Source organism: Ilyonectria robusta (assembly GCF_021365365.1).
Source record: "Ilyonectria robusta strain PMI_751 chromosome Unknown BGZ61scaffold_33, whole genome shotgun sequence".
Lineage (NCBI taxonomy): Eukaryota > Fungi > Ascomycota > Sordariomycetes > Hypocreales > Nectriaceae > Ilyonectria > Ilyonectria robusta.
The window spans coordinates 500,140-521,704 of record NW_025764467.1 but is presented as its reverse complement, the minus strand read 5'-3'; the positions used below and the strand labels follow the sequence as shown (position 1 = coordinate 521,704).

The following is a 21,565-nucleotide window of genomic DNA, read 5'->3' as shown; positions in this document are numbered from 1 at the left end:
TTTTTTTTTTTTTGAAGTGGCTTGATGGAAGCTACACCCGGAATTTGGGATGGCACAGGCGTTCAGGTCAACGGCCTGGCTTGATCGTTCCTACTTCTTCTCTAACTTCGTACAGTAGCGCACCTGAAGAGCTTCGACGATCAGCCCCAGAAACAACTGAGTAAACCGCTTGTAAATGTCGTTACATGGCTGCAGGTCTCGCTCTACAAGAACGAGGACCCTCATGCTCATTACGCTCTTGGTCGCGCCGTCGCTTCGTTGCGAGAGCAATGTATTGTCATCATCGGAGCTGGCATGTCGGTCCACAACCTCCGCGACATGCATTACATGTATGAGGAAAAATGGCCGCCGTGACCAAGCGCGGCGACGCCCACCAAGCGCGCCCTTTCATGGACCACCTGATGCCCGTGTATATCGCGGCGGGAGCGGCGGGAGGGGACTGGGGAAAGCAGACTTGGACGTTGCACGAGGGTAGCTTCGGATGGGCGCAGTATAGGTTCGGCGACGTCCCTGAGGTCCCTTCCGCTCCGAAGTTGTAATCGGATACGGGCTTGGGCATCAACAGCATGCCACATGCTTTGCGAGTAGGATTAGCTGACAAAATACCGTATCGGATCGGGTGCACAATCATGGCACTCAGGCATTAATATTGGCCCGACCTCAATTAAAGGATTATGTGACATGTGAGCAATCTTGACGGTGTGTCTGAACGTGGTGCTGGTGTGGTAAACAGAGTTGAAGCGGTTGCGGGAAGCCGGAGCGCATGATAACAATCTATAGGCCTAAAACGTCCACGTCACGAGCACATGAGTTGCAGTAATGTCCGAACCAGTCGAATACCGGGGGACAGTTTGGTGCCATCAGACCGCCTCAATTTCCCCGTGCTATAAAAAGCCAGTCCGTCGTCTCCGTGATGAGTTCTTCCATCCAAACCATAGTTCTTTTACCAGAGCAGACCCAGAGTCCTCACCATCAATAAATACCTACAAGCCCTTCTTGCCGTCTCTCAGCTTCGTTTGTTGCTTCTCCCTTGTCTGGGCCCTTTAGTACCCTGACTGCCCTTCTTTAGTACCCTAACTACCCTTCTTCACAACCTCACATCCTAATATGTCCTCTTCTTCTACTCCTACCTTTACCCCTGCCACCAGTAGCCAGACAGAGTATGTCCCATATATCTCTTCCTTTTCCTAGAAAAGAATCGCTACTCAAATTCCCACTAGGGCCCAGACCGGAAGCTCCATGCTCGCGCCGTTTATCTACGACACCTCGTCCCTCCAAGACCATCTTATACAAGCTTCAATCGGCGCGGGCGGGAGTGCCAACCTCCCTACCCCAGAACCGAACCAGGGTCAGAACAATGCGGCGGCGAGGATGTAAGCTGCAATGGGACCAACGGATGTAAAGCCGATGTGTCTGATGCCAGCGTGCCAATGTGGGAGAGGCGGCTGATGTCTGTGGGTCAAGCGTGCAAAGCGAATTTTACCATCGACATATAAAAGCGTACTCAAGGTTATTCTATATTCTATATCAAGTTAATTTACTTAGATATATTAATACAGATGAGAAAGACTTCGTGGACAGGGAATAATGCGTCTATGTTTGCGCATCGTGATGTACATTGTAGTTGCACACGTATAATTACACTTGATTGTACCTCCCCTGGTACGTCTGGCGATAGCGGCCATGGTCTCCCAAACATTCAATCCAAGTATCATCGAATACTGGCACTGTCTCATAGAGTAATGCCATCATACTATATGCAAGATATAAGAAGGTAAGCATATGTTCGAGGGATGCCGGCAATCAATGCCGGAGGAGTTCAAGAAAGGAATGGATGCCATGTCGCCACATCCGAGCGGGCATGGCATATTTTGAAGCAAGGCCACGTAGTGGCACACTAGCTGAAGGATGCTGGCTGGCAAGGAAGAAGTCATAATGCTCGTGAAGAAGTATTCGGTGCAGGGCGATTAAGGCCTGCCATTGCTCATTATTGAGTTTGTTAGCATCTATGTTTGACGACTGGGCATTGTCGACTTCTATGCACTTTGTTTCGACCATAACCAGGCCAGCATATATTGATTGATTGCGGGTGGTCGGCGAAGAGGGGGACGGTTGGGTATCAGAAGGTTGGGGACAGTAGTGATGCGGACATTGAGCCACTTCAGGTGGGAGGGAGCAACCTAGAAAGTGCAACATGTTGGCTGGAAAGATCTCGGGAATTGGGAGGGGCGTTGGCGTCGGTGTGGGAGAAAAAAATGCGCCCTGTTGCCTTATGTGGTTCGCAAACTGACCTGGTGCACAAACCATGCGGCTCTTTTGGGCCCCACCTTCCTCCCCGGTACTAAAGGTAGGCCCTCGAATGGGGCGGGACGAAGACAAGTTATCTGCATGCGGCAGTGCACGGCGGGAAAAGCGGAAGCGGCGGAAATGGCCCAATAACGGGGAGATCCGGTTCAATACAGGAGTAGCTCTGTATGAGCCAGAAGGAAGATAACTCTACGGCCAATTACGAAATGTTAATGAGATAGTTGCGACCGAATAATAAGCGAAGCTAATGGAGGAGGCGCACTGAGGGCTATAGCAGAAGGGGAATAGAGCGGGAGTGGAGCTGTATGCGGCGCGCCCGGCATAGCTGTAGCACTGGGTGTAGAGAAGTTAGAAACTACTAAATTCTCTTGATGGGACTTATTACTATGTTGATATATTAGCACTATATTAATTTTGCTATTTGTATAAGATTAAAGTAGTAGTAATTTTAAATTAGCTTTATATTGCTATTTAAATACTAGCCTTAATAATAATATTATTATTAATTCTTTAATAGTAAGTATTATTAAGTTTTTAGTATTAAATAGTTACTTTTATAAGATACTTTATATTATATAAGATAAATTAGAAGTAAGAGATTAATATAATCTTAAAGTAATTAAAGTAATAATAATTAATATAAGTAAGAAAAAAATAAAAATTACTTAATTTTAAAGAAACTAAATATTATAAAGTATAGCTATTTTTATTTAAATATATATAATAAAATTACTATTAAAAAATTAATTTTTTTATTTATTATTTTTATTTTTATTATAAAAAAGTAAATAATATTTAAAAATAGCTAATATAATTTATTATTTTTTATTTAAATATTATAAATAGTATAATAATAGCTTAAATAAATTTTCTTTTTTATTATAAGAGTATTTAAAGATTTATATTAAAAAAAGTAAATATAATATTATTAAAGTAATTATAAAAAAAAATTAAGTAGGTTATAATATTAGTTATTATAATTTTATATATAAATTTCTAATAGCGTTTTTATAACTTAAAAAAAGCTAAAATTAAAAGATAAATAAATATATATTATATAATTTAAATAAAGCTAGTAATAAATTTATTAATATAAACTTAATAATAATAATAAGCTTTTTAAAATAATAAAATAATATTATAATAAAATTTTTATTTTATAATTAAATAATTATAAGGTTTTTTTTTTAAATTAATTAAAGAAATTTTATAAGTTTAAATATAAATAAAATAATATATATTAAATAAATAAATAAATATTTTTTATTATTAAAAAATTAATTTCTTTTTAATATTTATTTTTTATTTTATAATAATTAATTTTAAATATATTAAATTTTATTTTAAAATTCTTATTATTAATAATATATTATATTTATATTATATAAATAATATTTAATATAATTTTAATTTTTTTAAAAAAATTAAAAATTAAATTAAAAAAATAAATCTTTTTTTTTAAAAAAACTTTCTTAAAAAAGAAAATTTATTTAAGCTATTATTATACTATTTATAATATTTAAATAAAAAATAATAAATTATATTAGCTATTTTTAAATATTATTTACTTTTTTATAATAAAAATAAAAATAATAAATAAAAAAATTAATTTTTTAATAGTAATTTTATTATATATATTTAAATAAAAATAGCTATACTTTATATATAGAATAATTATATATTTTCTTCTTTTAACTTAAATACCTATTTATCTATAGATAAATTTAAAAGAATATAATAAATTTTAAATAGTAATTTTCTATTAGTTTTTAAGTTATACTTTTAGTAGAAAATAAGCTTAAGACTACTTATAAAAACCTTCTTTCTTTTAATTTAATAGCTATAATAGTAAATTTTTCTTACTTAACTAGTTTTTTTTAAGATAAATAGTATTTCTAGTAATATTATTTTCTAATTAGCTATATATAAATTATACTAGCTAATTGCCTCTTTTAATAAAAAAACCTTAAATTTAGCTTCTTAAGCTTTAATTTTTAAAGGATACTAAAGTCTTTAAAATTTTTTACCTTAGTTACTATACTTTTAATTAAATTTAAATTAATAGTTTCTTTAAAGAAAATTTTAAGTATTTAATTACTATACTATAAAGATATAGCTATACTTTATAACTTAGTAAAAAATATTAATAATACTAATTTAAAAAGTTAAATCTTTTTTTAAAATATTATTAAAGCTTAATATAACCTCTAATTTTAAAAGCTATTATATTATATTAAGTTAATATAAATACTAACTATATAAAATACTAGCTAAAAAGAAAATTTAAATAAAATTTTTAAAATATTAAATTAAATTATAAAAGTTTTTATTATATAAAATAGTTATATATTTTCTTCTTTTAACTTAAATACCTATTTATCTATAAATAAATCTAAAAAAATATAATAAATTTTAAATAGTAATTCTTTTCTATTAATTCTTAAATTATACTTTTAATAGAAAAATAAGCTTAAGGCTACCTATAAAAACCTCCTTCTCTTTAATTTAGTAGCTATAATAGTAAATTTTTTCTTACTTATTTAATTTTAAGTTAAATAGTATTTCTAGCAATACTATTTTCTAATTAGCTATATATAGACTATACTAGCTAATTACCTCTTTTAATAAAAAGGTCTTGAGTTTAGTTTTCTAAGCTTTAATTTTAAAGAATATTAAAGCCTCTAAAATTTTTTTACCTTAGTTACTATACCCCCAGCTAGATTCAAATTAATAGCTTCTTTAAAGGAAATCCTAGATATTTAACTGCTATACTATAAAAGTAAAGTTTTTATTATATTTATTAAAATTAAAAATAAAAAAATTAAATAGAATTTTAATAAAGAAAAAAAAAATAGCTTAAAATTTAAAACTTAAGCTTTAATAACTATAATATATATATAATAAAAATACAATAAATTTAAATATTAAATTCTCTTATTAAAAAACTCTTAAAATATTATAATATTATAGCTACTTTTATTAGTAAAAGCTAGTATATAATTATATAAAGCTAAATTCTTATTAATATTAGCTTAAAAGATCTATAGCAATCTCTACTAATTAAGTTTCTACTATAAAAGTTATTATTCTATTTAATTAGAATCTTAGAAGCTTAATATCTACACTTATTAAGCGAGGGCGGGGGCGTTCCTTCTATAGGTCGTCGGGTCAGAGCCTTGCAGGGCGACGAGAGCCGGGCCCCGGCCTCGGGGGCCAGGGACGAACCGGCGGCGGCTGCGGCCACCTCCAGGTAGAGCTGGCGGAATAGCCGCTCGCCGATTTCCCGGATTCCGCGCTTTTCCGGCTGTGTTAACCGCTTCAAGACTCCGTTTTGTCGTCGAGGTCGGGCAGGGCATTTCCCATCGCCAGAGGGATGAGGGCCCCGGCAATTGAGGCATTGTGTCTCGTATTCGCAGGGCATCCCCTCGTGGGGGGTCCTTCCGCAGCTGACACAACGGGCAGTCCGGTTGCAGCTGTGTCGCGAGTGATAGTCCCAGCAAAGGTTGCACTGGTTAGGCTTAGCAGTCTTCCGGACCAGTCTTGCTAGCCGGCTCGTCCCAAAGAAGGTCCCAAAAGAGTAGGCCAAAAGATTGTCAATTGAATGAGATGCTAGAAGGGATGATTCTCTCCACCAGATGCTGTCTGAGACCTTCCCATTTTATGGCCCTGTCAGGGACTAAATGCACAATAGGGAGTGGAGATGGCAGACTCGCTACTAGATAGCAGCTTAGAAGGTGGTACTGGGGTGGTAACTGTATTGATCTCTGGCCTCTATCATTTCTGTGGGTGAAGACTGCTATTTATGCTTTCCATTTGGTATCCCGACTGCCGCCGAGCCGGAGGCGTGCCGGCGGCCTCGCAGCGTATCCGCCGAGGAAAGGGATGTGAGGCACGCATGAGGGGGAATCTAGCGTTCCGGACCACGCGTTTGCGTTCCAAGCGCGGCGTTGCATTCCGGCACCTGACACCCCAATAGGTCTGGCTACTGGTCCCTACCGGTACGGCACTTCCTGTTGAAGGAACCCACCAATGCTAGCCCTAGTGGCTGCAAGCATCCGATCAGATGACCTCTATCCCCAAAAGACTGGAAAACCCCGACTCACCAGCCAGAGAGGCCATTGATGCCGGCCATTCTTAATAATTCCCTTTTGACTTTTCCAGCCAGATGGTGGACTCGATACCCGTGGAGCCCAATGGGCGCCTCATCTCGCCGCCGCCGAGGAGGTCATCGGATTTGACGGCGATGACAAGATCGGAGAAGCCAATCCCCCTCTCTTGCATGCGCTTGATGTCTTGTTGAGTCTCGGCAGCACGCACTACCACGGTGGAGCGGGCAGATCCCTGGGGCACACCAATGTCGAGGGTATGCGAGTTTTGCTCGGCGGCAGGTTCCATCTTGGAGCCCAGAATCTTGGAATAGACGCGGGCATATTCGGTCTGCAGGTGCTTGGGTACGAGGATGTCGCAGGCCGCGATGCCAATGGCACCGCAAGGATGCGTCGTCTTCTTCTCGTCTTGACTTGGGACCCTGTCGGTGCGAGGGGTGACGTCGTGGCAGAAGAATGGGACGTCGATTCTGCCGTTGGCGAAAAGCTCTTGACCGGGCGTCTTGTCACCTTTGGAGAACTCTGGTCGTGTGACCTTCCACTTGATCTCCACGCCGTCAGCTTTCTTGCGTGATCCCGCAATCGGCTCGCCGAATTTGACACCAAGACCGGCATCTTTCTCGGGCCCCTCGGACAATCGTTCGTTGACGGCCTCTACCGACTCCTCTGCGGAGTGGGTTGTATCGGTGATTGCAAAGTCGATCAGTCCCGGGGTTTTCGGTCCCCAGAATCTCATGGGCAAGTGTTCATCGTCCAGAGACGGTGGCGTGTCGTACCAGTTGAAGAATTCCAGGTAGCTGCCATCAGCGAAGATGACTAATTTGTTGCGAGATGGTTGGCCATCGTGGTAGCCTCCAGGGGTGACGGTGAAGTTGTCGGTGACCCAGGCGGGCAGGTTTTCAAAGAAGGGGGTATCGACAAGAAGAACAATGTGATCTTGTTGTGTAGAAGTCATGGTGCCGGCTTTTGATTGTGGTTGATTGTGATGCGAGGATAATCTGATGAAGTCTTGGGAAGAAGTTTCGGGAAATGGAGGTCTCGAGAAGCCAATTAATTAGGACACGAATGGAGAGTATCTGTTCGATACTCCTAACGATCGGCGGCAGGTGATTTGACCGGAGCACAAATGGAAACACCACGCGCTGGGTATGCAGGGAGGACTTTTGTTGCTCGGTGAATCGGTCGTGTAATCGTGATGATGGCTGCACGTCGACGCATTGGACGCCTTATTCTGCAGGCGACGATATGCTAGGTTACCCTGATTCGCCAGAATCCACTACCCCTCCTTCGGGTTCAAAGTTCCCCGCATGCTGGCCAAGCGAGGTGAAGTAAGGCAACCTAAGACCTAAGGCAACCTAGGACAACCTAAGGCAACCTAAGGTAAGAGACTCGGAGTCGAATTCATTGCAGGTGAATCGGGGACCGTGACGGGCTTCATCCGGGATCCCAACAACACCAAAACCGTCATTGGCGTGCGCACGGCAAACCGGACCATCTGGAAAGCCAAGAAAGTCATCGTCTCCGTGGGGGCATACTCGGAAACGTTGCTCGACTTCAAGAACCAGCTGCACGCGGTGGGATACCCCGTCACGCATATACGCATGACCGAGGAACAGTACCAGCGGTACAAGGACCTGCCCGTGGTCGCCATCACGCGTTGAGGATACTTTTTCCCGCCCAACGAGGACCGCATCTTTAAGATCTGCAACATGGACATCACCGTCATCAACCGCGAGCGTTGGGCCGAGCCCGAGTGCGACTGGGGCGTGCGAAGCCTGCCGCGAGACCAGGCGTACCACCCCACAGACACGCAGCCGCGGGTCGGCCGGCAAAAGACGCTCGAGTTTGCACGGTACATCTTGCCCGAGTTTGGCGACGCCGAGGTGGAGAGCAGTAAGTTGTGCTGGGACGTCGAAACACACGACGATCACTGGATCATAGATTATCATGAATCCGCGCCAGATTCGTTGTTCATCGCGACGGGTGGCAGTGGTTATTCATTCAAGAACCTTACCAATGTTGGCAAGTACGTCGTGCAGGCGCTGGAGGGAACGTTGGATACCAAATGGAAGGATTACTGGCGTTGGCGGCCAGATCGTGTTGGCCAGTTTCCGGAGAGGGAGCAGAGGAATGCGCGATTCAAGTGTGACTTGCGGGACTGTGAGGGATGGAAGCACACTGCCACACAGCTGTGATGATGACAACTATTCGTTGCGTTACTTTTTTGGTGCCTCCGTCAGCATTTTCATTCGTGTCGGTGGCAACGATTAAAATACTACGTCACTTACTACAGCGTAAAGCCAAGTGAAGGCTCTCTGCGCGCCCGTGTCACGGTGTTATGGTAAGATGACGTGGCTACGTTGATACACACAAGTCCGTAGAATACGCACGAGTTGTTCTATTGAGCAAGAGTAGCCGCACCTACACGTAGGTAGCTACAGCATAACCCTGCGCCAGCAAAGTTCCATGCATGAATGTTCATTTACAGTATTCGCGCTAGTTAAGGCATAGCGTCTTTTCCCGTCGCTATGCCGAGCACGCGGGTGCCAACTTGCAGATAAGCTCGTGTTTGAACGCTGGTATTCTTCTTCAGATTCATAGGTGCTGGCCCAGCTCGACGCCCTCCCTCTCACACCTAGCTCAATATATGATACATACAAGAAAACGCTTAGTTGCCCTCAGTCCAGTCGGTAACAACAGTGTAGGGAGAATCACGCGTGGCGAGACCGCCCTGGATCAACTGCTGAGACTCAGCGCTAAAGCAACCATCCTGGATCTCGTCGGAGCAGATGGGCCACAGGGTCTTATCAGACATGCGGCAGAACTGGCCCTCGGCCTGGTTCACAAAGTCAGGACCGACAGAGCTGCCACTCTCGCAGAGGGTAGCCGTGGTGTGCTCGGGGTCGTTGTCCAGAACCAAGTGATTGGCGAATGGGTTGCTAGCGGAAGGTTCGGACGAGCTCTCATTGCGGGCAATAACACTAGAACGTCCGTGTCCGCGAGGAGTCCATGACTTTTGTCGCCGGGCCGGTGCCGTCGACTGGGCCGCCTCCGCTCGCTTGTTGTTGATGGTCCAGAAGGTGATGGTATCAGGGTCAGGCTCGGTGTAGGTCTTAAACGGAGCTCCGCTGTTGCAGAGATAGTCGCGCTTCGTGCCATCGGGGTCGACCGCGTCGCCGTCCTCCAAGACAAACTCTGGCCAGTGGATCTGGAATCCAGTTTGAGGCTGGTCGCCGTTGGCGTCAATCCACATGCAGTTGGGCTTGTAACTGGTTCCCTGGACGTAGACGTTGGAATAGTACCAAGTAGCGCCGCACTCGGAACCCCAGTCTCCGACCCAGCCGTACTGGTCGCCGTTGGCCCATGTCATGGTCATGTAGGCAATGCAGATGGCATCATTGTTAGCCGATAGCAGAGCGTACGTAGCCTGCTGGCCATTGCTGCTGTCCTCGTGTGTGATCTTAACTTCGCCGGTGCTGCCATCGGTGATGGAGTCACCCTTGTTATTAATTCCAATGAAGCCACCGGCCTCGTTGAAGAGGCGGACATCCGGCATGCTTCCGCCAGCGTTGTCCAGGCCGCCCGAGACATCCAGACCAACTGTGATTTTGACGCTGGAGGTCGTAGTGTCAACCTCCCCGAAGTTGTCCTGGGCAAAGGAAACAATCCCCAAGAGTCCAGAGATGACACCAATAACCTCGATAGCAGCAGCCATTTTGAGGAGTTATTTGTGGATGGATAATGTGTTAAGATGTAAAAAGAGGGTAAAATAAACCAGCAATCAATGCCGAGGCTGTAGAGACAGGAAGTGAGTGTTTAAAAGAAAGAAAGGAACAAAGGTTGAGATGATGATGTCCTCGTGTTGGAACTGGGTGTTGGTGGTGAAGATTCAACCATATCATCGGTGCGAGCAAGGTCCCATCTATATACTGAAACTCGATCAAGCACTTTGGTTCATCCGATATTGTCCACTCGGTATGATCCGACACAAGGCTGTGAAAACCTCAATACACTAATCTTGCTTCATTCTGTCAGACTTCGTCCCTTCAATCTTCCTTCAAGCCTCACCATCCACGTACGGAGGCGTCGGAAGTCGCGCGATGAGATGATTCAGTTTCGTTTTCAAGATGGCATCCTACGCTAGGAGCTCAGCCTTCATGCTAATTGCATCACGCGGAGGAGGCTGTGAATATGGGAGGTGAATCAGATAGATGGTGTCGCATCGTCGTGGGCTAATTTTCTCCCTTGCGCGCATTGGTTGCCAAGAACACTCGTTTGAAGTACACCTGGATGCTGTATCACCGCCACAGATTGCAGCACGATGGTAAAATGCTTTGTTTCAGGGTGCGGATGAACAAATGGTTGAGCCAATCACGTTGGTATTTCTTAGCTTCAATCATCAATTCAACCTTGGTGGATAAACGGAAGGATTTAACGTCCCTCTCAGAGTGGCACTAGAATCCTTCAGCTAATAAACATGTGCTCTAACGTCAAGTTAATGAGGCTGGGAAGTTGATACACTCTCGAGACGCATCACACGTCTTCCTTAAGGAACGAAACAAATGTTGTTTCGGTATGCACGCGACTGCACAAGGATCTGTCACCAAAGATACGGTAATCTGGGGTGAGGCCCACAAAAGTTTCTCCGGAAGGAATACATGGCCCTGTCACGATGAAACTAATAACAACCCGCTCTCCACCAAGATCAGGCCAAAGAGCCTTATCCGTCGCGTTTCTTGGTTCGCTAACTACCCCGTTGTTTTAATCCAAAATCCGCCCTAAGACATCGTGCTAAGCCCAGCCGCCGGAGCCTTTCCGCCATGGCGTGAAACTCTGACTTCTGTGGCTGTGTTGATCCTTGACGCGCTGCGGCCCGAAATTAAAGATCCGTCCCGTTGAGTGAGGTTCGTACATGACGAGCTGGGTGCCTTATCACACCGGTTCTTAAGTCGCTGAAATAATTGCGGCAGATGCAGGTTGGTGATACGTGGTGCCCATGGCTGTAGGTCACATCGAATAGCTTATCTTCTGCCGTTCCGGGGTAGTCCTAGGTCCAGCTGCAAGGTAGATGATCAACGAAACAGGAAGTCTAGATTCCAGGATCGACATGCCAGCGCAATGCTTCGTCAGGTGTGGCTGAATAGACTTACTGTATTTGTAAAGCGGGAGAGACCCTAGTATGCGGGTGAGACACGGGTCGGCTCTACATATGCCGGCAGAGACTGATCCCGACTCCCAACTCTGCCTAAGGGACGCCTTCGTCCGTCACGAGCGCGTAAAGTGGGACCAGGGGTATGGGGAACCAGCCAATCGTACGCCGAGGACGACAGGGAGGACGACAACAGAACTACCAGTAATGCGGTCTCGAGCAAGCACGGGGGATACTTTGTTTACGACCTTGCGAATGGCGCGGGAAGAGCATGGTGTTAGCAGATAACCTCAGACCGTCCTTCTCCAGAAATTTATTTCGAAGTCATAATTCTAATATTGAATAATGTTTGTAGACAAGATCTCAGCCAAGGCCCTGACTACCATGACACGTTCTGCCATCCATTCGACTGATAGCGGCAAGGTCTGTGTGTGATACCGGGTAGCTCATGTGACTCTTAACGGGTTCTTCTCGGCGAGATACAATTGTCTCGCTACTGGGCCGTTTCTATCGAGGAAATTCGGCGTCGATGTTATCCATTGGCCTATATTCCTAGTTTGGTATGGGCTGCAGGAAACGAGGCGAAACGAGGCCGACGTGGTTGGTACCTCGGCAGCTGCCGGCAGATCTATCTTTGGGTATCTTCTTACATTGGAAACCCTTGGCACTCTTTGACGCGGAAGGTCAGACAAGAATGCTAGTTCGACACGGATGAAAACTTCTGGTGCTGCCAACGTATGATACCCTTCAACAAGATGCTCCTCGGCCCCCTCGGCCCATCACGCTTTCACCCTCACTCAGTGAAACCTTGGAGACAGAGAGAGCTAGGAAGGGTTTTGTGGTGACTGAGTAGGTCACTTGAAAATGTAGATCTCGACGTGTGGCTGCCTGTTTTCTCTGATTTGGACTAGCTTTATGAAGTTATGCTTTCCAGGGTCAGGCCAAAGGTTCCAATAAAGCTGCATGTCTCACTTTCTCGTCAGCTGAGGCTTGGAACTTGAAGCCCGATGGAAGAGGACTATCTTTCGGGGAAATTTGGGCAGAAATTAATCTCGACGATATAAGGATCGGGTGGCACATAAACAGCATCATTCATCAAGCTGCATAATCATTGACTTCTACCCTCTCTCCACTTCAGGTGTGATCGCTACCATACAATGAAGCTAAGCATTTTCACTGTTATCGCTCAGGCCTCTCTAGGCTTGGCCCTTGTACGACGTGATCTCGGACGCAAGAACGTTGAGGTTGCGGAGGTCAAAGGCACCCAGCAGAAGGTCGACTACGAAAACCAGGAGATCGTTTTTGCTGACCCTGCATCCGACTTTGAGGATGTCTTCCGCTGCTCCAAGCGCCTCGGAAAGCAACTCACGTTCAATGTGGACAAGACGTTCGTGGCCTGCTGTGGGGTTGGCCAGGTTCTACTCGGTAGCCCGCAGACGGCGTTCGATTGCTGTGGATCTGGTCTTGACCTTGTAGGAGATACGAGCACGGGTTTTGCATGCTGTGCTTCGAGTGAGACCTACGATGGTTCCAAATGCAAGCCGAAGGTGAAGGTTTGCGCCAATGGGAAAGTCCTCGATGCAGCAAACGAGGAGTGTGTCTGTCCCTCGGGCACAGCTGAGGCTTCTGACGGCGGCTGCCTCGCAACATGCAGTTCGGGTGTTTCAGCAGGTGTGTGCTCCTGGCAGTGATTTCTGTGTAAGAGACCGGCTGACGGATCAATAGGAAAGTGCTACGTCTTTGCCTGGGAGAACGGCTACCGGTTTGGCTACAACGATCGCGGTTGGTACAGCGCAGCCAAGGACGGCCGCAATCACAGATTTGGCAAGTTTCAGCTCTGCAAAGACCAGACCTGTTCCGCAAGCGGAGATATCAATCCCAACGATGCTTTCCGCATCATGGATATCCACGGCCAGGCCAACAGCGGGCAAAATGCCAACCAATGGCTCAACGACGCAAAGGATTTCGGAAACATCGGAAAGACGTCTGATTACTCTCGTGCTGGTGTATTCACCATCACCAAATGGGCCTGTGGCAGGTACTGTCTCGGTGGGTTTGCGGCAGGCTTGGGTCCCTCGTACCCCAGCGACGAAGCTTCCGCCATGTTTACCTCGCTGGACAACCAAGCTTGTATCCCCATCGATATTACCGAGGTTCCCTGCGATATCCACAGTGTGCAGAATAATTGCATCACTCACAACGCCTCGGTGCCATGTCTCCTTGGAAATAACATGGACCGGGGAAGCTGTGATGGCTCTATCTCTGGGGGCAGTGGAGGAGGCACAGCCGTTTCCAACCAAACGAAATCTCCACCAACCCCGGATGGCTGTGATCCGTCAGCGAACGTCAAGCCGATCAAAGACGGTGCAACCAGGGCGGACCCTTGCAAAGGCGATACTAGCTACAATGAGGATGACTTCCCCTGTAGTAAGGGCAAGGAGAAACCCTGCCGCGGAGCCCAAGTCAAGGGATGGACTGCTGCAACACTCCCATGGGGAGGCGCTTATGTGCAGCCCGGTCCACCGAAGCCCCACGAAATGTGGGTAGAGTACGACTTCCCTGTGGTCATGAGTATTGTCGACGTTGAGGCCCAGTCTGAGCATTTCCTTCTCAAATTGGACGACAAGTTCTTGGGTGAGACGGGTGGCGAGAACGGCTACAAGAATGAGTACGTTGGCCAGTACTGGGACGCAGAGTGGTGCTTGACCAACGGGTACACTCGAGGCTACTTCCGCATTCCTGCCGGTGAGTTCTAAGAACCCTTTTCTGGTAAGAACAAACCTCATTAACCAAATCTAGGCCGGCATAAGATCACTATTGAGTGGCCACAGGGCACCGGAAAATACAAAACCAATGCTGGTGGTGCTTGGTGGTACGGTATTGCGAAGTACAGATTTGACCGTCTTTGTGACTCGAGCCAGTGCACATAGCGCTACTCTTGCTAATTAAGAGGTGGGTCGGGAATGAATCTGAGGCGGTCAGGCGCTTAATTTCTGTGTCCGAGAAAATATGGAACGATAGGGCTCCTGTTCAGGAATTTTGCGAATGCCACAAGCTAGAATTGACGGATGATTCGTGGGATAATGCCCCGTCCCCTGTGATTTCCCTTCATCCCGGCGTGCATAAAACAGTTAATCCGGAAACATCTCCATGTTAAGTAAAACACCAGTCTGCATACCACTTAGGTGAGGACCTCCATCCTTGTTAACGTGACCGTTGTTTCGCGAAGAAATGCGTAAGTGAGATACGTGATGAAAATGACGACGTTACATTTTTCGTAGGGGTGATACCCTACTGCAGCTACGGAGAGTCGTAAATATTATGCACTGCCTTACACATTTGGAAGGCTGCATATATTACGATATGCGGCTCAGAATTTTGACTCGATTAGATTCCAAACCTCGGGAGGAAAACAACCGTTCATCCAGTAATCGCCATTAGGGGTGCTTGTGAGAAAGGCACCATTCCTTGCCAGCATGTTATTTGGACTCACTCCCTGGACATGGTAGTAGACGGGACTGCTCTTCACCTTGGAGAGTGATGTAGCTCCATCTGCCGATGCCCGATGGCGACCACCGTGCTGAATGTTGTTCACAATCGCTGGCCCAAAGTCGAGCGACTCAAAGAGCCGAGCCTTGCTCCAGTTCGACATGTTCACCATAAAGGAGCTCGTGTCACCAAACATCGGCGGTATTCCAGATTTCTCAAGGGATTCTCGAGTCAGGCGGGCCAGAGCATGGACCGACGCTTCGGTTGTCTGCGTTTTGATAGTCTCTCGGATGGCCTGCGCTACAGTGCCGAGAGTGTCAGGCTTACGGGCGAGGATCTGAGAAGCTGGGAGAGTCGTCCAACAAGGGAACACGGCATTCTGCACATATGCCCCTTTCTCCTTCTCGGCGGGGAAGAGTGATGCACAGCGTCCGCGAAGGTCAAAAGCATTCGAGATACTGATCGTCCTGGTCGAGTTCCGTGCCAAGATCGCTTCGGTCGCCGTTACAGCCAGCCATGCTGCCACTACATCGCCGTCGCTAACAAACGGTGCCAAACTGGGCGTTGCTGCGAGAGAAGCCATTGCCTCGCTGCGTAGCTCTTGCACAGTCCTCCGTGGCAGAAAGACAGTTCTCGTCTCCATCGTTCGCCACCACACTAAGTCGAGGATGAAGCGAATACCCCAGAGGAACAGCCACCAGCCTCGGACTTGTTGCTCCTGGAGGGGATGTCGTTCAACAAAGACAGGGTCAATCCCAGCGCAAGCCATCGGATCCTCGCCTGCCGATAGCATCGGGGGAATATCGGACTCTCGCCCGGCGAGTACGAGACTCCACGCAGAACCGATCTCGCGAAGGCTCATTGCGTCGGCGCAAATGTGCGGCCAGCAGAGCGATACCAGGGTCGCGTCGGTAAAGGACACCACGTGAACCGTCAGCTGCGGGCAGTCGGACTTGAGGTAATCCTCGAGACAAACCGGTGCTCCTGGCGGGATGCCCAAGACCTTGAAGGCCGAGGGTCCACGTTGCACAGACGGCGCGTTGGGGGTGGCTACGGGAAGTGTAGATGCTAGAGGGTGCTCGTCGATGCTGACGTCGAACGAGTCGTGATGGAAATTGAGCGCTGGCCGTTGTGAGGTGAAGGCCATCGGGACGTGAATCTCGAGCTTCTCGTTATCCTGCCGAACGCCAGACTCTCGCCTACAGATTTGCGCTGCATAAACTGACATTGAGGCGAATTCGTCCTCCCAGCTTCCTCCATCCTGGCCGCTCAAGGAGCCTAGATAAGGATCCCCGCAGCATTTCTGCGTCCAGCGCGTCGTTGAACCTGAGCGTCAAACATTGCACGCTGTTGCGCAAAAGCGGCGTGTCATCAAAGTAGTAGACTTGTAGCACAGTGTCTGTGGGAACAGTTGCGCAGGTCGACAGCTTGTGCGCCTGGCCGAGAACGACTCTACGAAGGGCCTCCATTGCTGCTTCTAATTCTCGTAGAGCTGCCTGTTGACGCGTTGCCTTGCGTTTAGTGAAGTCCTGCTTGACAGTAAGCTGACGTATCTGATGATGTTGGATAGCGACCCTGTATTACGAAACCTCTGATAGATCGATATCCTGACCTTAGTGGCGGCGTAAGATGACAGAAATCCGCTCTAGGGACAAGACGGGGCCGGAAGGATCCGAGATCAAGACAAGCATCATCTTTGGTCTTCACATTGTCTTGAACGATATCACACTGATCAGGATAATCTCAACGATCGTGTCAATTTGACTATGTGAACCGTATGACAAAGTAGGAAAAAAAGCAGAGACCTAAATAAGTTTCATATTGTCTGCAACATTGAATAACCAAGCTTAGTTCAACTGACCGTTGACAAAGCCAAACAAAAGCAGTATTGTACAAGGGCCACATTCTTACCAAACGAAGGCTTCATATTTTGTCCTTTGATCTCGGGCCAAGTGGAAGCACGATGTTAATCCATCAGACCTATATCGCCAGCAAGAAAGAGGCAGAAAGGCTTAAGAGAGACCTGACAGCCGTGGCCAGCAAATCATATCGCTATAGTACTAGTCCAGGCGGTAAAGAATAGTTCCCCAGCCCAGCTGGTCGTAGCCGCCGCTGTTGGGGCCATAGCTCCCGCCACCGCCCTCGGCACCATCGCTGGCGTCGAGGACCATGTCGCGGTATTTGCCGGTCCAAGAAGCGTTCAAGCCCTTGACGCCGTTGTAATGGGCGTACAGCAGCTCGCCGATAGGACGGATGGTGCCGCGGCTGGAGTTGCTTATGACCGTGGCGGTGCCGTGGTTGTTGGTGTAAGTCTTGAAGGGAACGTCTTGGCCGACGTTGTACTTGAAGGCGTACTCGGAGCTTCATGTGGTCAGCAAGACAGATTGATCTCGTGGGAAGACCAGGGTGAAAGGAAGATATAAGCTCACCCCGCCAAGATCCGGTTAGAAGTCAGTGAGAACAGATCAGTACCCTGGTTGTAGCTCTGCTGCGCAAGAACGCCAAGCAGACCAAAGTCCAATGTGGCGTGGCCTTGGTCTCGACCAGCCTCCTGGCCCTGACCCAAGGGCTTCCCAGAGCCTTCCTCGGACCAGATGTACCAGATGGCATTAGCAAGGGCACCCATGCCAGACCCAGTCTTGAAGTAGGTGATAGCTTCGTTGACCATGGTCTGGTTGTCAGACAGAACGCCAATGCTGTGCATGGCACAGAGTGTGCAGAGGTCCCACTAGGAGAAGGTAGTTAATTCTCGTCTCTAGTCCAAAAAAAAAGTCATCTTGCTAACTCGCTAGGAAAGAACTCACATTTGCCCAATAATTGTCAATGCTGGCCCCGTTGTGACGAACGAGGAAATCGTGGTTCATAGGGTAGAAGATGTCAACCAGCATTTTGATAGCTGCGTCCAAACCGGTCCAGCCGTCATAGTCTCGCAGAATCTCAGCCACGTTAGCGAGCTGATATCCATAGAGGCCCGCAGCCAGCCAGCGGTCGGCACTACCGATAATCTCGGTGAGTTTCGAACTCCAGGCGTCCATGATGCGCACAGCAGCCTTGGCGTTGTCAGTCGTCCCGCGAATCCGCCAGACGAGAGCGTTCGCATAGGCCGCCGCGACGTCCTTGTACAAGCTGGCGTAGTTCTGAGTGCAGTCCGAGCTGCCCCGGCATACACTCGCCTGCGCGTTTGGAGTGTAGTCGGCATTGGCAGCCGCGGCCAGCTTCAGCCAGCCGTCGTACTGAGGACTGGCCTGGGCAGCCACATATCCCTTTATGCGGGCGAAATCGTCGTTGGTATGCAGAAGGCCAGGGTGGACGATTCTTCGCGGCTCGATGGCGAATGCCTCTGTGACACTGATGCCAATAGCACCGGCCAAGGTTACGGAGATGATGGCGCTGGCTCTCATGATTTGACAATGGTATTGTGACAGGTAGGCTTCAAGGACCAAAATGAGATTTGAAACTGGGTTGAAGAGAAAAAACAGAGCAAGGAAAGAAGATTGCTCAGCACGGTCTGAACTGTGTTTTCATGTAGATAACTGGAATGCTCGATCTCCTAGTGATAATAATGGTGCCGGGCCAACTGCGGCGCCGCCTTACTGGAGCTTTGTCAAGTTTGCTGATCCTTCCCTTTTTCTTCTATTAACCTTGTCCCTCGTGACCCTCTTTCATGGGGTATGCGGAAGAAGTCTCGGCTCACGCTGTTTAATGTCTCAAAATCTCGTGCTGTAGTGCTGCCCGAGCGTTGTGTTTCAAAATTCCGCGAGTCGTAAATCCGCAAACTTGCGGGCCATGATTGGATCGCATGACTAAAAAAAAATGCACAATGATCTGATAGGGAAGCACCAAGTCTCAGTTTAAGTAAGCGGACTTAATTTGGAACCTAGCCGTTGCCAAGGACCATCATTCCATATACTACGAGGAGGCGAAGCGTTCCAATCAAACGTGATGAATTAGCAGGGGAATGTATCACTCATAGACACACAAATCATACTGACCAGGACTGCTCGGGGCAGTGGGAAAGGCGACATTCTTGCACTGGCTACCGGCTCAAGTGCCGGCCGTAGTCCGATGGAATGTGTGCGGGGTGCATCATGGAAGAACGCTTCCATATTGATCTACAACGCATACAAGTTTTCCCACCCACTACATTCATTTCTCACTTTATCCGGGTTCCTTATTAGTCTCTATTATAGTTCCTCGTTTAACCGTCCGGTCCCATGCCTAACCGTAGCTTCCTCCGAAGTCAATTATTTGGGATGCGCACAATAGCAGTATCAAGAGGCACCGGACAAAGTCTCGGGAATTGAGAGAAATGACACTATGTATATTAAAGGCGTTGGCGGTAGCCAGGGTTGCATTCGCAGCACAACTCAATTTCTCAGCCCACTTCTCTAAGGCAAATTGTCTGCTCCTTCCAGTCAACGCAGTGTCGATCATGATCATCAAACCCCTCCTTCTCATTTCAGCCTTGCTCTGCGGAGTGCAGGCTAAGCTTAAGACATATCCCGTCCCATCGGGCATCGCCAAGAGCACGGCTTTTACTGCCAATGTCCGTACAAATCGCAACGGTGCCGTGTGGCAGCCTCTAGACATCTACGAGATTGGCCTGCATGAGATCAACACTACCACCGGCTCGGCTGCTGTGAGGACATCATCGTACACGTACTTTGATTTCACCGGCATGGTTGAGATCGCTGTCAGGTACAACAATGCCGTCGCTCAGAATGTCCGCGTCCGCCCAGACTCGTACGGCATCATCCCGCCAATAGTAGATGGCTGGGTCAACTTCACCATTTCTAAGCCCCAGAATCTCGTCATCCAAGTCAACAATCAAACCTTCGACGTGCTTCACGTTGCTGCCGCCCATGTTCAGACGCATGTGCCCTCCTCCACCGACCCGGATGTTATCTACTACGGCGCCGGCGTCCATGACGTTACTGGCGGAGTGGTCAACGTCCCCTCTGGCAAGACTCTCTACCTTGCTGGCGGTGCAGTGCTCCGAGCAGGCGTCACCCTCACCAACACCACAGGCTCTTCAATTCGCGGCAGAGGCATGATCTACAAGCCCAAGTCTGGTGTTGCCACCGCTTACGCCCAAGATACATTGATCGAGGGCATCACTCTCATTAGTGCAAATATTGGCGGTGGCCAAGCAACCGGCTTCCATATCCGTGATGTCAAGTCATTCAGTGCCGTTGGGTGGGGTGACGGCATGGACTTTTACTGCTCCAAGAATGTTCTGGTCGAGAGAGTCTTCATGCGCAACTCGGATGACTGTATCGCTATCTACAGCCATCGCGACAACTGGTGGGGCGACTCCAAGAATATCACCATCAAGGACTCGTCCCTCTGGGCTGACGTCGCCCACCCAATCAACATTGGTACTCATGGCAACTCTGATAACCCCGAGACGATCTCTGATCTTACAATCGAGAATATTGATATTCTGGATCATCGTGAGGCCCAGGTCGGATATCAGGGATGCATTGCTATCAACCCAGGTGACAGCAACGTGGTCAAGGACGTCCTCATCTCGGATGTCCGAGTGGAAGACTTCCGCCTCGGCGAGTTATTCACCCTTAGGGTCATGTACAACACCAAATACAACACCTCTCCGGGAAGAGGGATCAAGAATGTCGTGATCCGAAACCTTAACTATACTGGAACCCATGCCTCCATGGCCGTCATTGCTGGATATGACGAAACCCGTAACATTGAGAATGTCACGTTCCAAGGTCTTGTGATCAATGGCAAGGCCATTTATGATGCCATGAGAAAGCCAACTTGGTATCAGACTACGGACTTCATTCCTGCTTTTGTCAATGAGCATGTCAAGAATCTTACCTTCCTGTCGTAGGCAAGCATCTTAGAAACTAAGTAGAACATTTAGCTACCTCTGCTTTCAATACAGCTTGGTTACCTCAATTCGCGATTGAACAGTATCAAACCTAACAACAAAATTCTGATATTTGTTTTATCATGAGAGCATTCAATTCCTTTCTTGGGACTGACCCCAGCGTTGTTGGTTGGCTGCTTCTGGTAGCTAGTCAGCCCCAACCTTCCGCTCTTTGGCTGTGTGTCCATAGTGTACTCTGGTCGGATAATGAATCCGACAAGTGTGTTCTCTGGCTTGATCCAACCATACACTCTCTCGCGGATATCAAAGTACCCATCGGATGCCACTGGAGTAAAAGAATTCAACCTCGGACCTCCTAGCGTTTCCCTATCTTTGTGTTGATGGTTGAATTATGTTTCATGAACCTGGCTGTCCAGTGCACGACGATTGCACTTTACTGGTCTTGATGTTTCAAGAGGGCAGTCACCGTGGCAGGAACTTGGCTGTTGAAGTAACATAGCCTGGAGCTTCTTGTCGAAGGACGTATTTGACTATTCTGGCGTCCAGAGGGATTTCGGGATAACGGCATTGGGGTGGATCTGGAACTTTGGGCCTTGACACTATATGAAATGACGTCTCGTTATCGGTCAAAGAGAACCCGGACTTTTCAGCTTTGCCGAA

At 47.3% G+C, this 21,565-nt stretch overlaps 9 protein-coding genes across 9 annotated transcripts; 4 read left to right on the top strand and 5 right to left on the bottom strand.

Annotated features, from left to right (window-relative positions):
• Window positions 1-1,559: 1,559 nt before the first annotated feature.
• BGZ61DRAFT_143415 (uncharacterized protein) lies at window positions 1,560-2,234 on the bottom strand. The gene has a single exon (XM_046237300.1). It carries the CDS (start codon window positions 2,194-2,196, stop codon window positions 1,804-1,806), a length of 393 nt encoding a protein of 130 aa, XP_046096825.1. The 5' UTR covers window positions 2,197-2,234; the 3' UTR covers window positions 1,560-1,803.
• Window positions 2,235-6,441: 4,207 nt separating this feature from the next.
• On the bottom strand, window positions 6,442-7,368 carry BGZ61DRAFT_485132 (glyoxalase-like protein; the record flags this gene model as incomplete). Its single annotated transcript, XM_046249676.1, has 1 exon — window positions 6,442-7,368. The coding sequence occupies one exon, from the start codon at window positions 7,366-7,368 to the stop codon at window positions 6,442-6,444; it is 927 nt and encodes a 308-aa protein (XP_046096824.1).
• Window positions 7,369-7,720: 352 nt separating this feature from the next.
• BGZ61DRAFT_539379 (uncharacterized protein) lies at window positions 7,721-8,074 on the top strand (the record flags this gene model as incomplete). The annotated part of the gene is made up of 2 exons (XM_046254783.1): window positions 7,721-7,736; window positions 7,794-8,074. The coding sequence occupies 2 exons, from the start codon at window positions 7,721-7,723 to the stop codon at window positions 8,072-8,074; spliced, it is 297 nt and encodes a 98-aa protein (XP_046096823.1).
• A 48-nt stretch (window positions 8,075-8,122) lies between these two features.
• On the top strand, window positions 8,123-8,608 carry BGZ61DRAFT_539378 (uncharacterized protein; the record flags this gene model as incomplete). The annotated part of the gene is made up of 1 exon (XM_046254782.1): window positions 8,123-8,608. The coding sequence occupies one exon, from the start codon at window positions 8,123-8,125 to the stop codon at window positions 8,606-8,608; it is 486 nt and encodes a 161-aa protein (XP_046096822.1).
• Window positions 8,609-9,081: 473 nt separating this feature from the next.
• On the bottom strand, window positions 9,082-10,128 carry BGZ61DRAFT_499351 (uncharacterized protein; the record flags this gene model as incomplete). The annotated part of the gene is made up of 2 exons (XM_046251391.1): window positions 9,082-9,277; window positions 9,371-10,128. The coding sequence occupies 2 exons, from the start codon at window positions 10,126-10,128 to the stop codon at window positions 9,082-9,084; spliced, it is 954 nt and encodes a 317-aa protein (XP_046096821.1).
• Window positions 10,129-12,667: 2,539 nt separating this feature from the next.
• Window positions 12,668-14,712, top strand: BGZ61DRAFT_562607 (uncharacterized protein). The gene is made up of 3 exons (XM_046255860.1): window positions 12,668-13,233; window positions 13,288-14,307; window positions 14,362-14,712. Exons 1-3 carry the CDS (start codon window positions 12,720-12,722, stop codon window positions 14,490-14,492), a joined length of 1,665 nt encoding a protein of 554 aa, XP_046096820.1. The 5' UTR covers window positions 12,668-12,719; the 3' UTR covers window positions 14,493-14,712.
• Window positions 14,713-14,932: 220 nt separating this feature from the next.
• BGZ61DRAFT_367968 (uncharacterized protein) lies at window positions 14,933-16,520 on the bottom strand (the record flags this gene model as incomplete). Its single annotated transcript, XM_046241847.1, has 2 exons — window positions 14,933-16,228; window positions 16,278-16,520. 2 exons carry the CDS (start codon window positions 16,518-16,520, stop codon window positions 14,933-14,935), a joined length of 1,539 nt encoding a protein of 512 aa, XP_046096819.1.
• A 269-nt stretch (window positions 16,521-16,789) lies between these two features.
• Window positions 16,790-18,524, bottom strand: BGZ61DRAFT_462898 (chondroitin AC/alginate lyase). Its single transcript, XM_046247362.1, has 3 exons — window positions 17,856-18,524; window positions 17,481-17,779; window positions 16,790-17,412 (listed from the first exon to the last, which is right to left on the bottom strand). The coding sequence occupies exons 1-3, from the start codon at window positions 18,450-18,452 to the stop codon at window positions 17,112-17,114; spliced, it is 1,197 nt and encodes a 398-aa protein (XP_046096818.1). The 5' UTR covers window positions 18,453-18,524; the 3' UTR covers window positions 16,790-17,111.
• Window positions 18,525-19,429: 905 nt separating this feature from the next.
• BGZ61DRAFT_462894 (pectin lyase fold/virulence factor) lies at window positions 19,430-20,973 on the top strand. Its single transcript, XM_046247361.1, has one exon. It carries the CDS (start codon window positions 19,484-19,486, stop codon window positions 20,903-20,905), a length of 1,422 nt encoding a protein of 473 aa, XP_046096817.1. The 5' UTR covers window positions 19,430-19,483; the 3' UTR covers window positions 20,906-20,973.
• The last annotated feature ends 592 nt before the right edge of the window (window positions 20,974-21,565 follow it).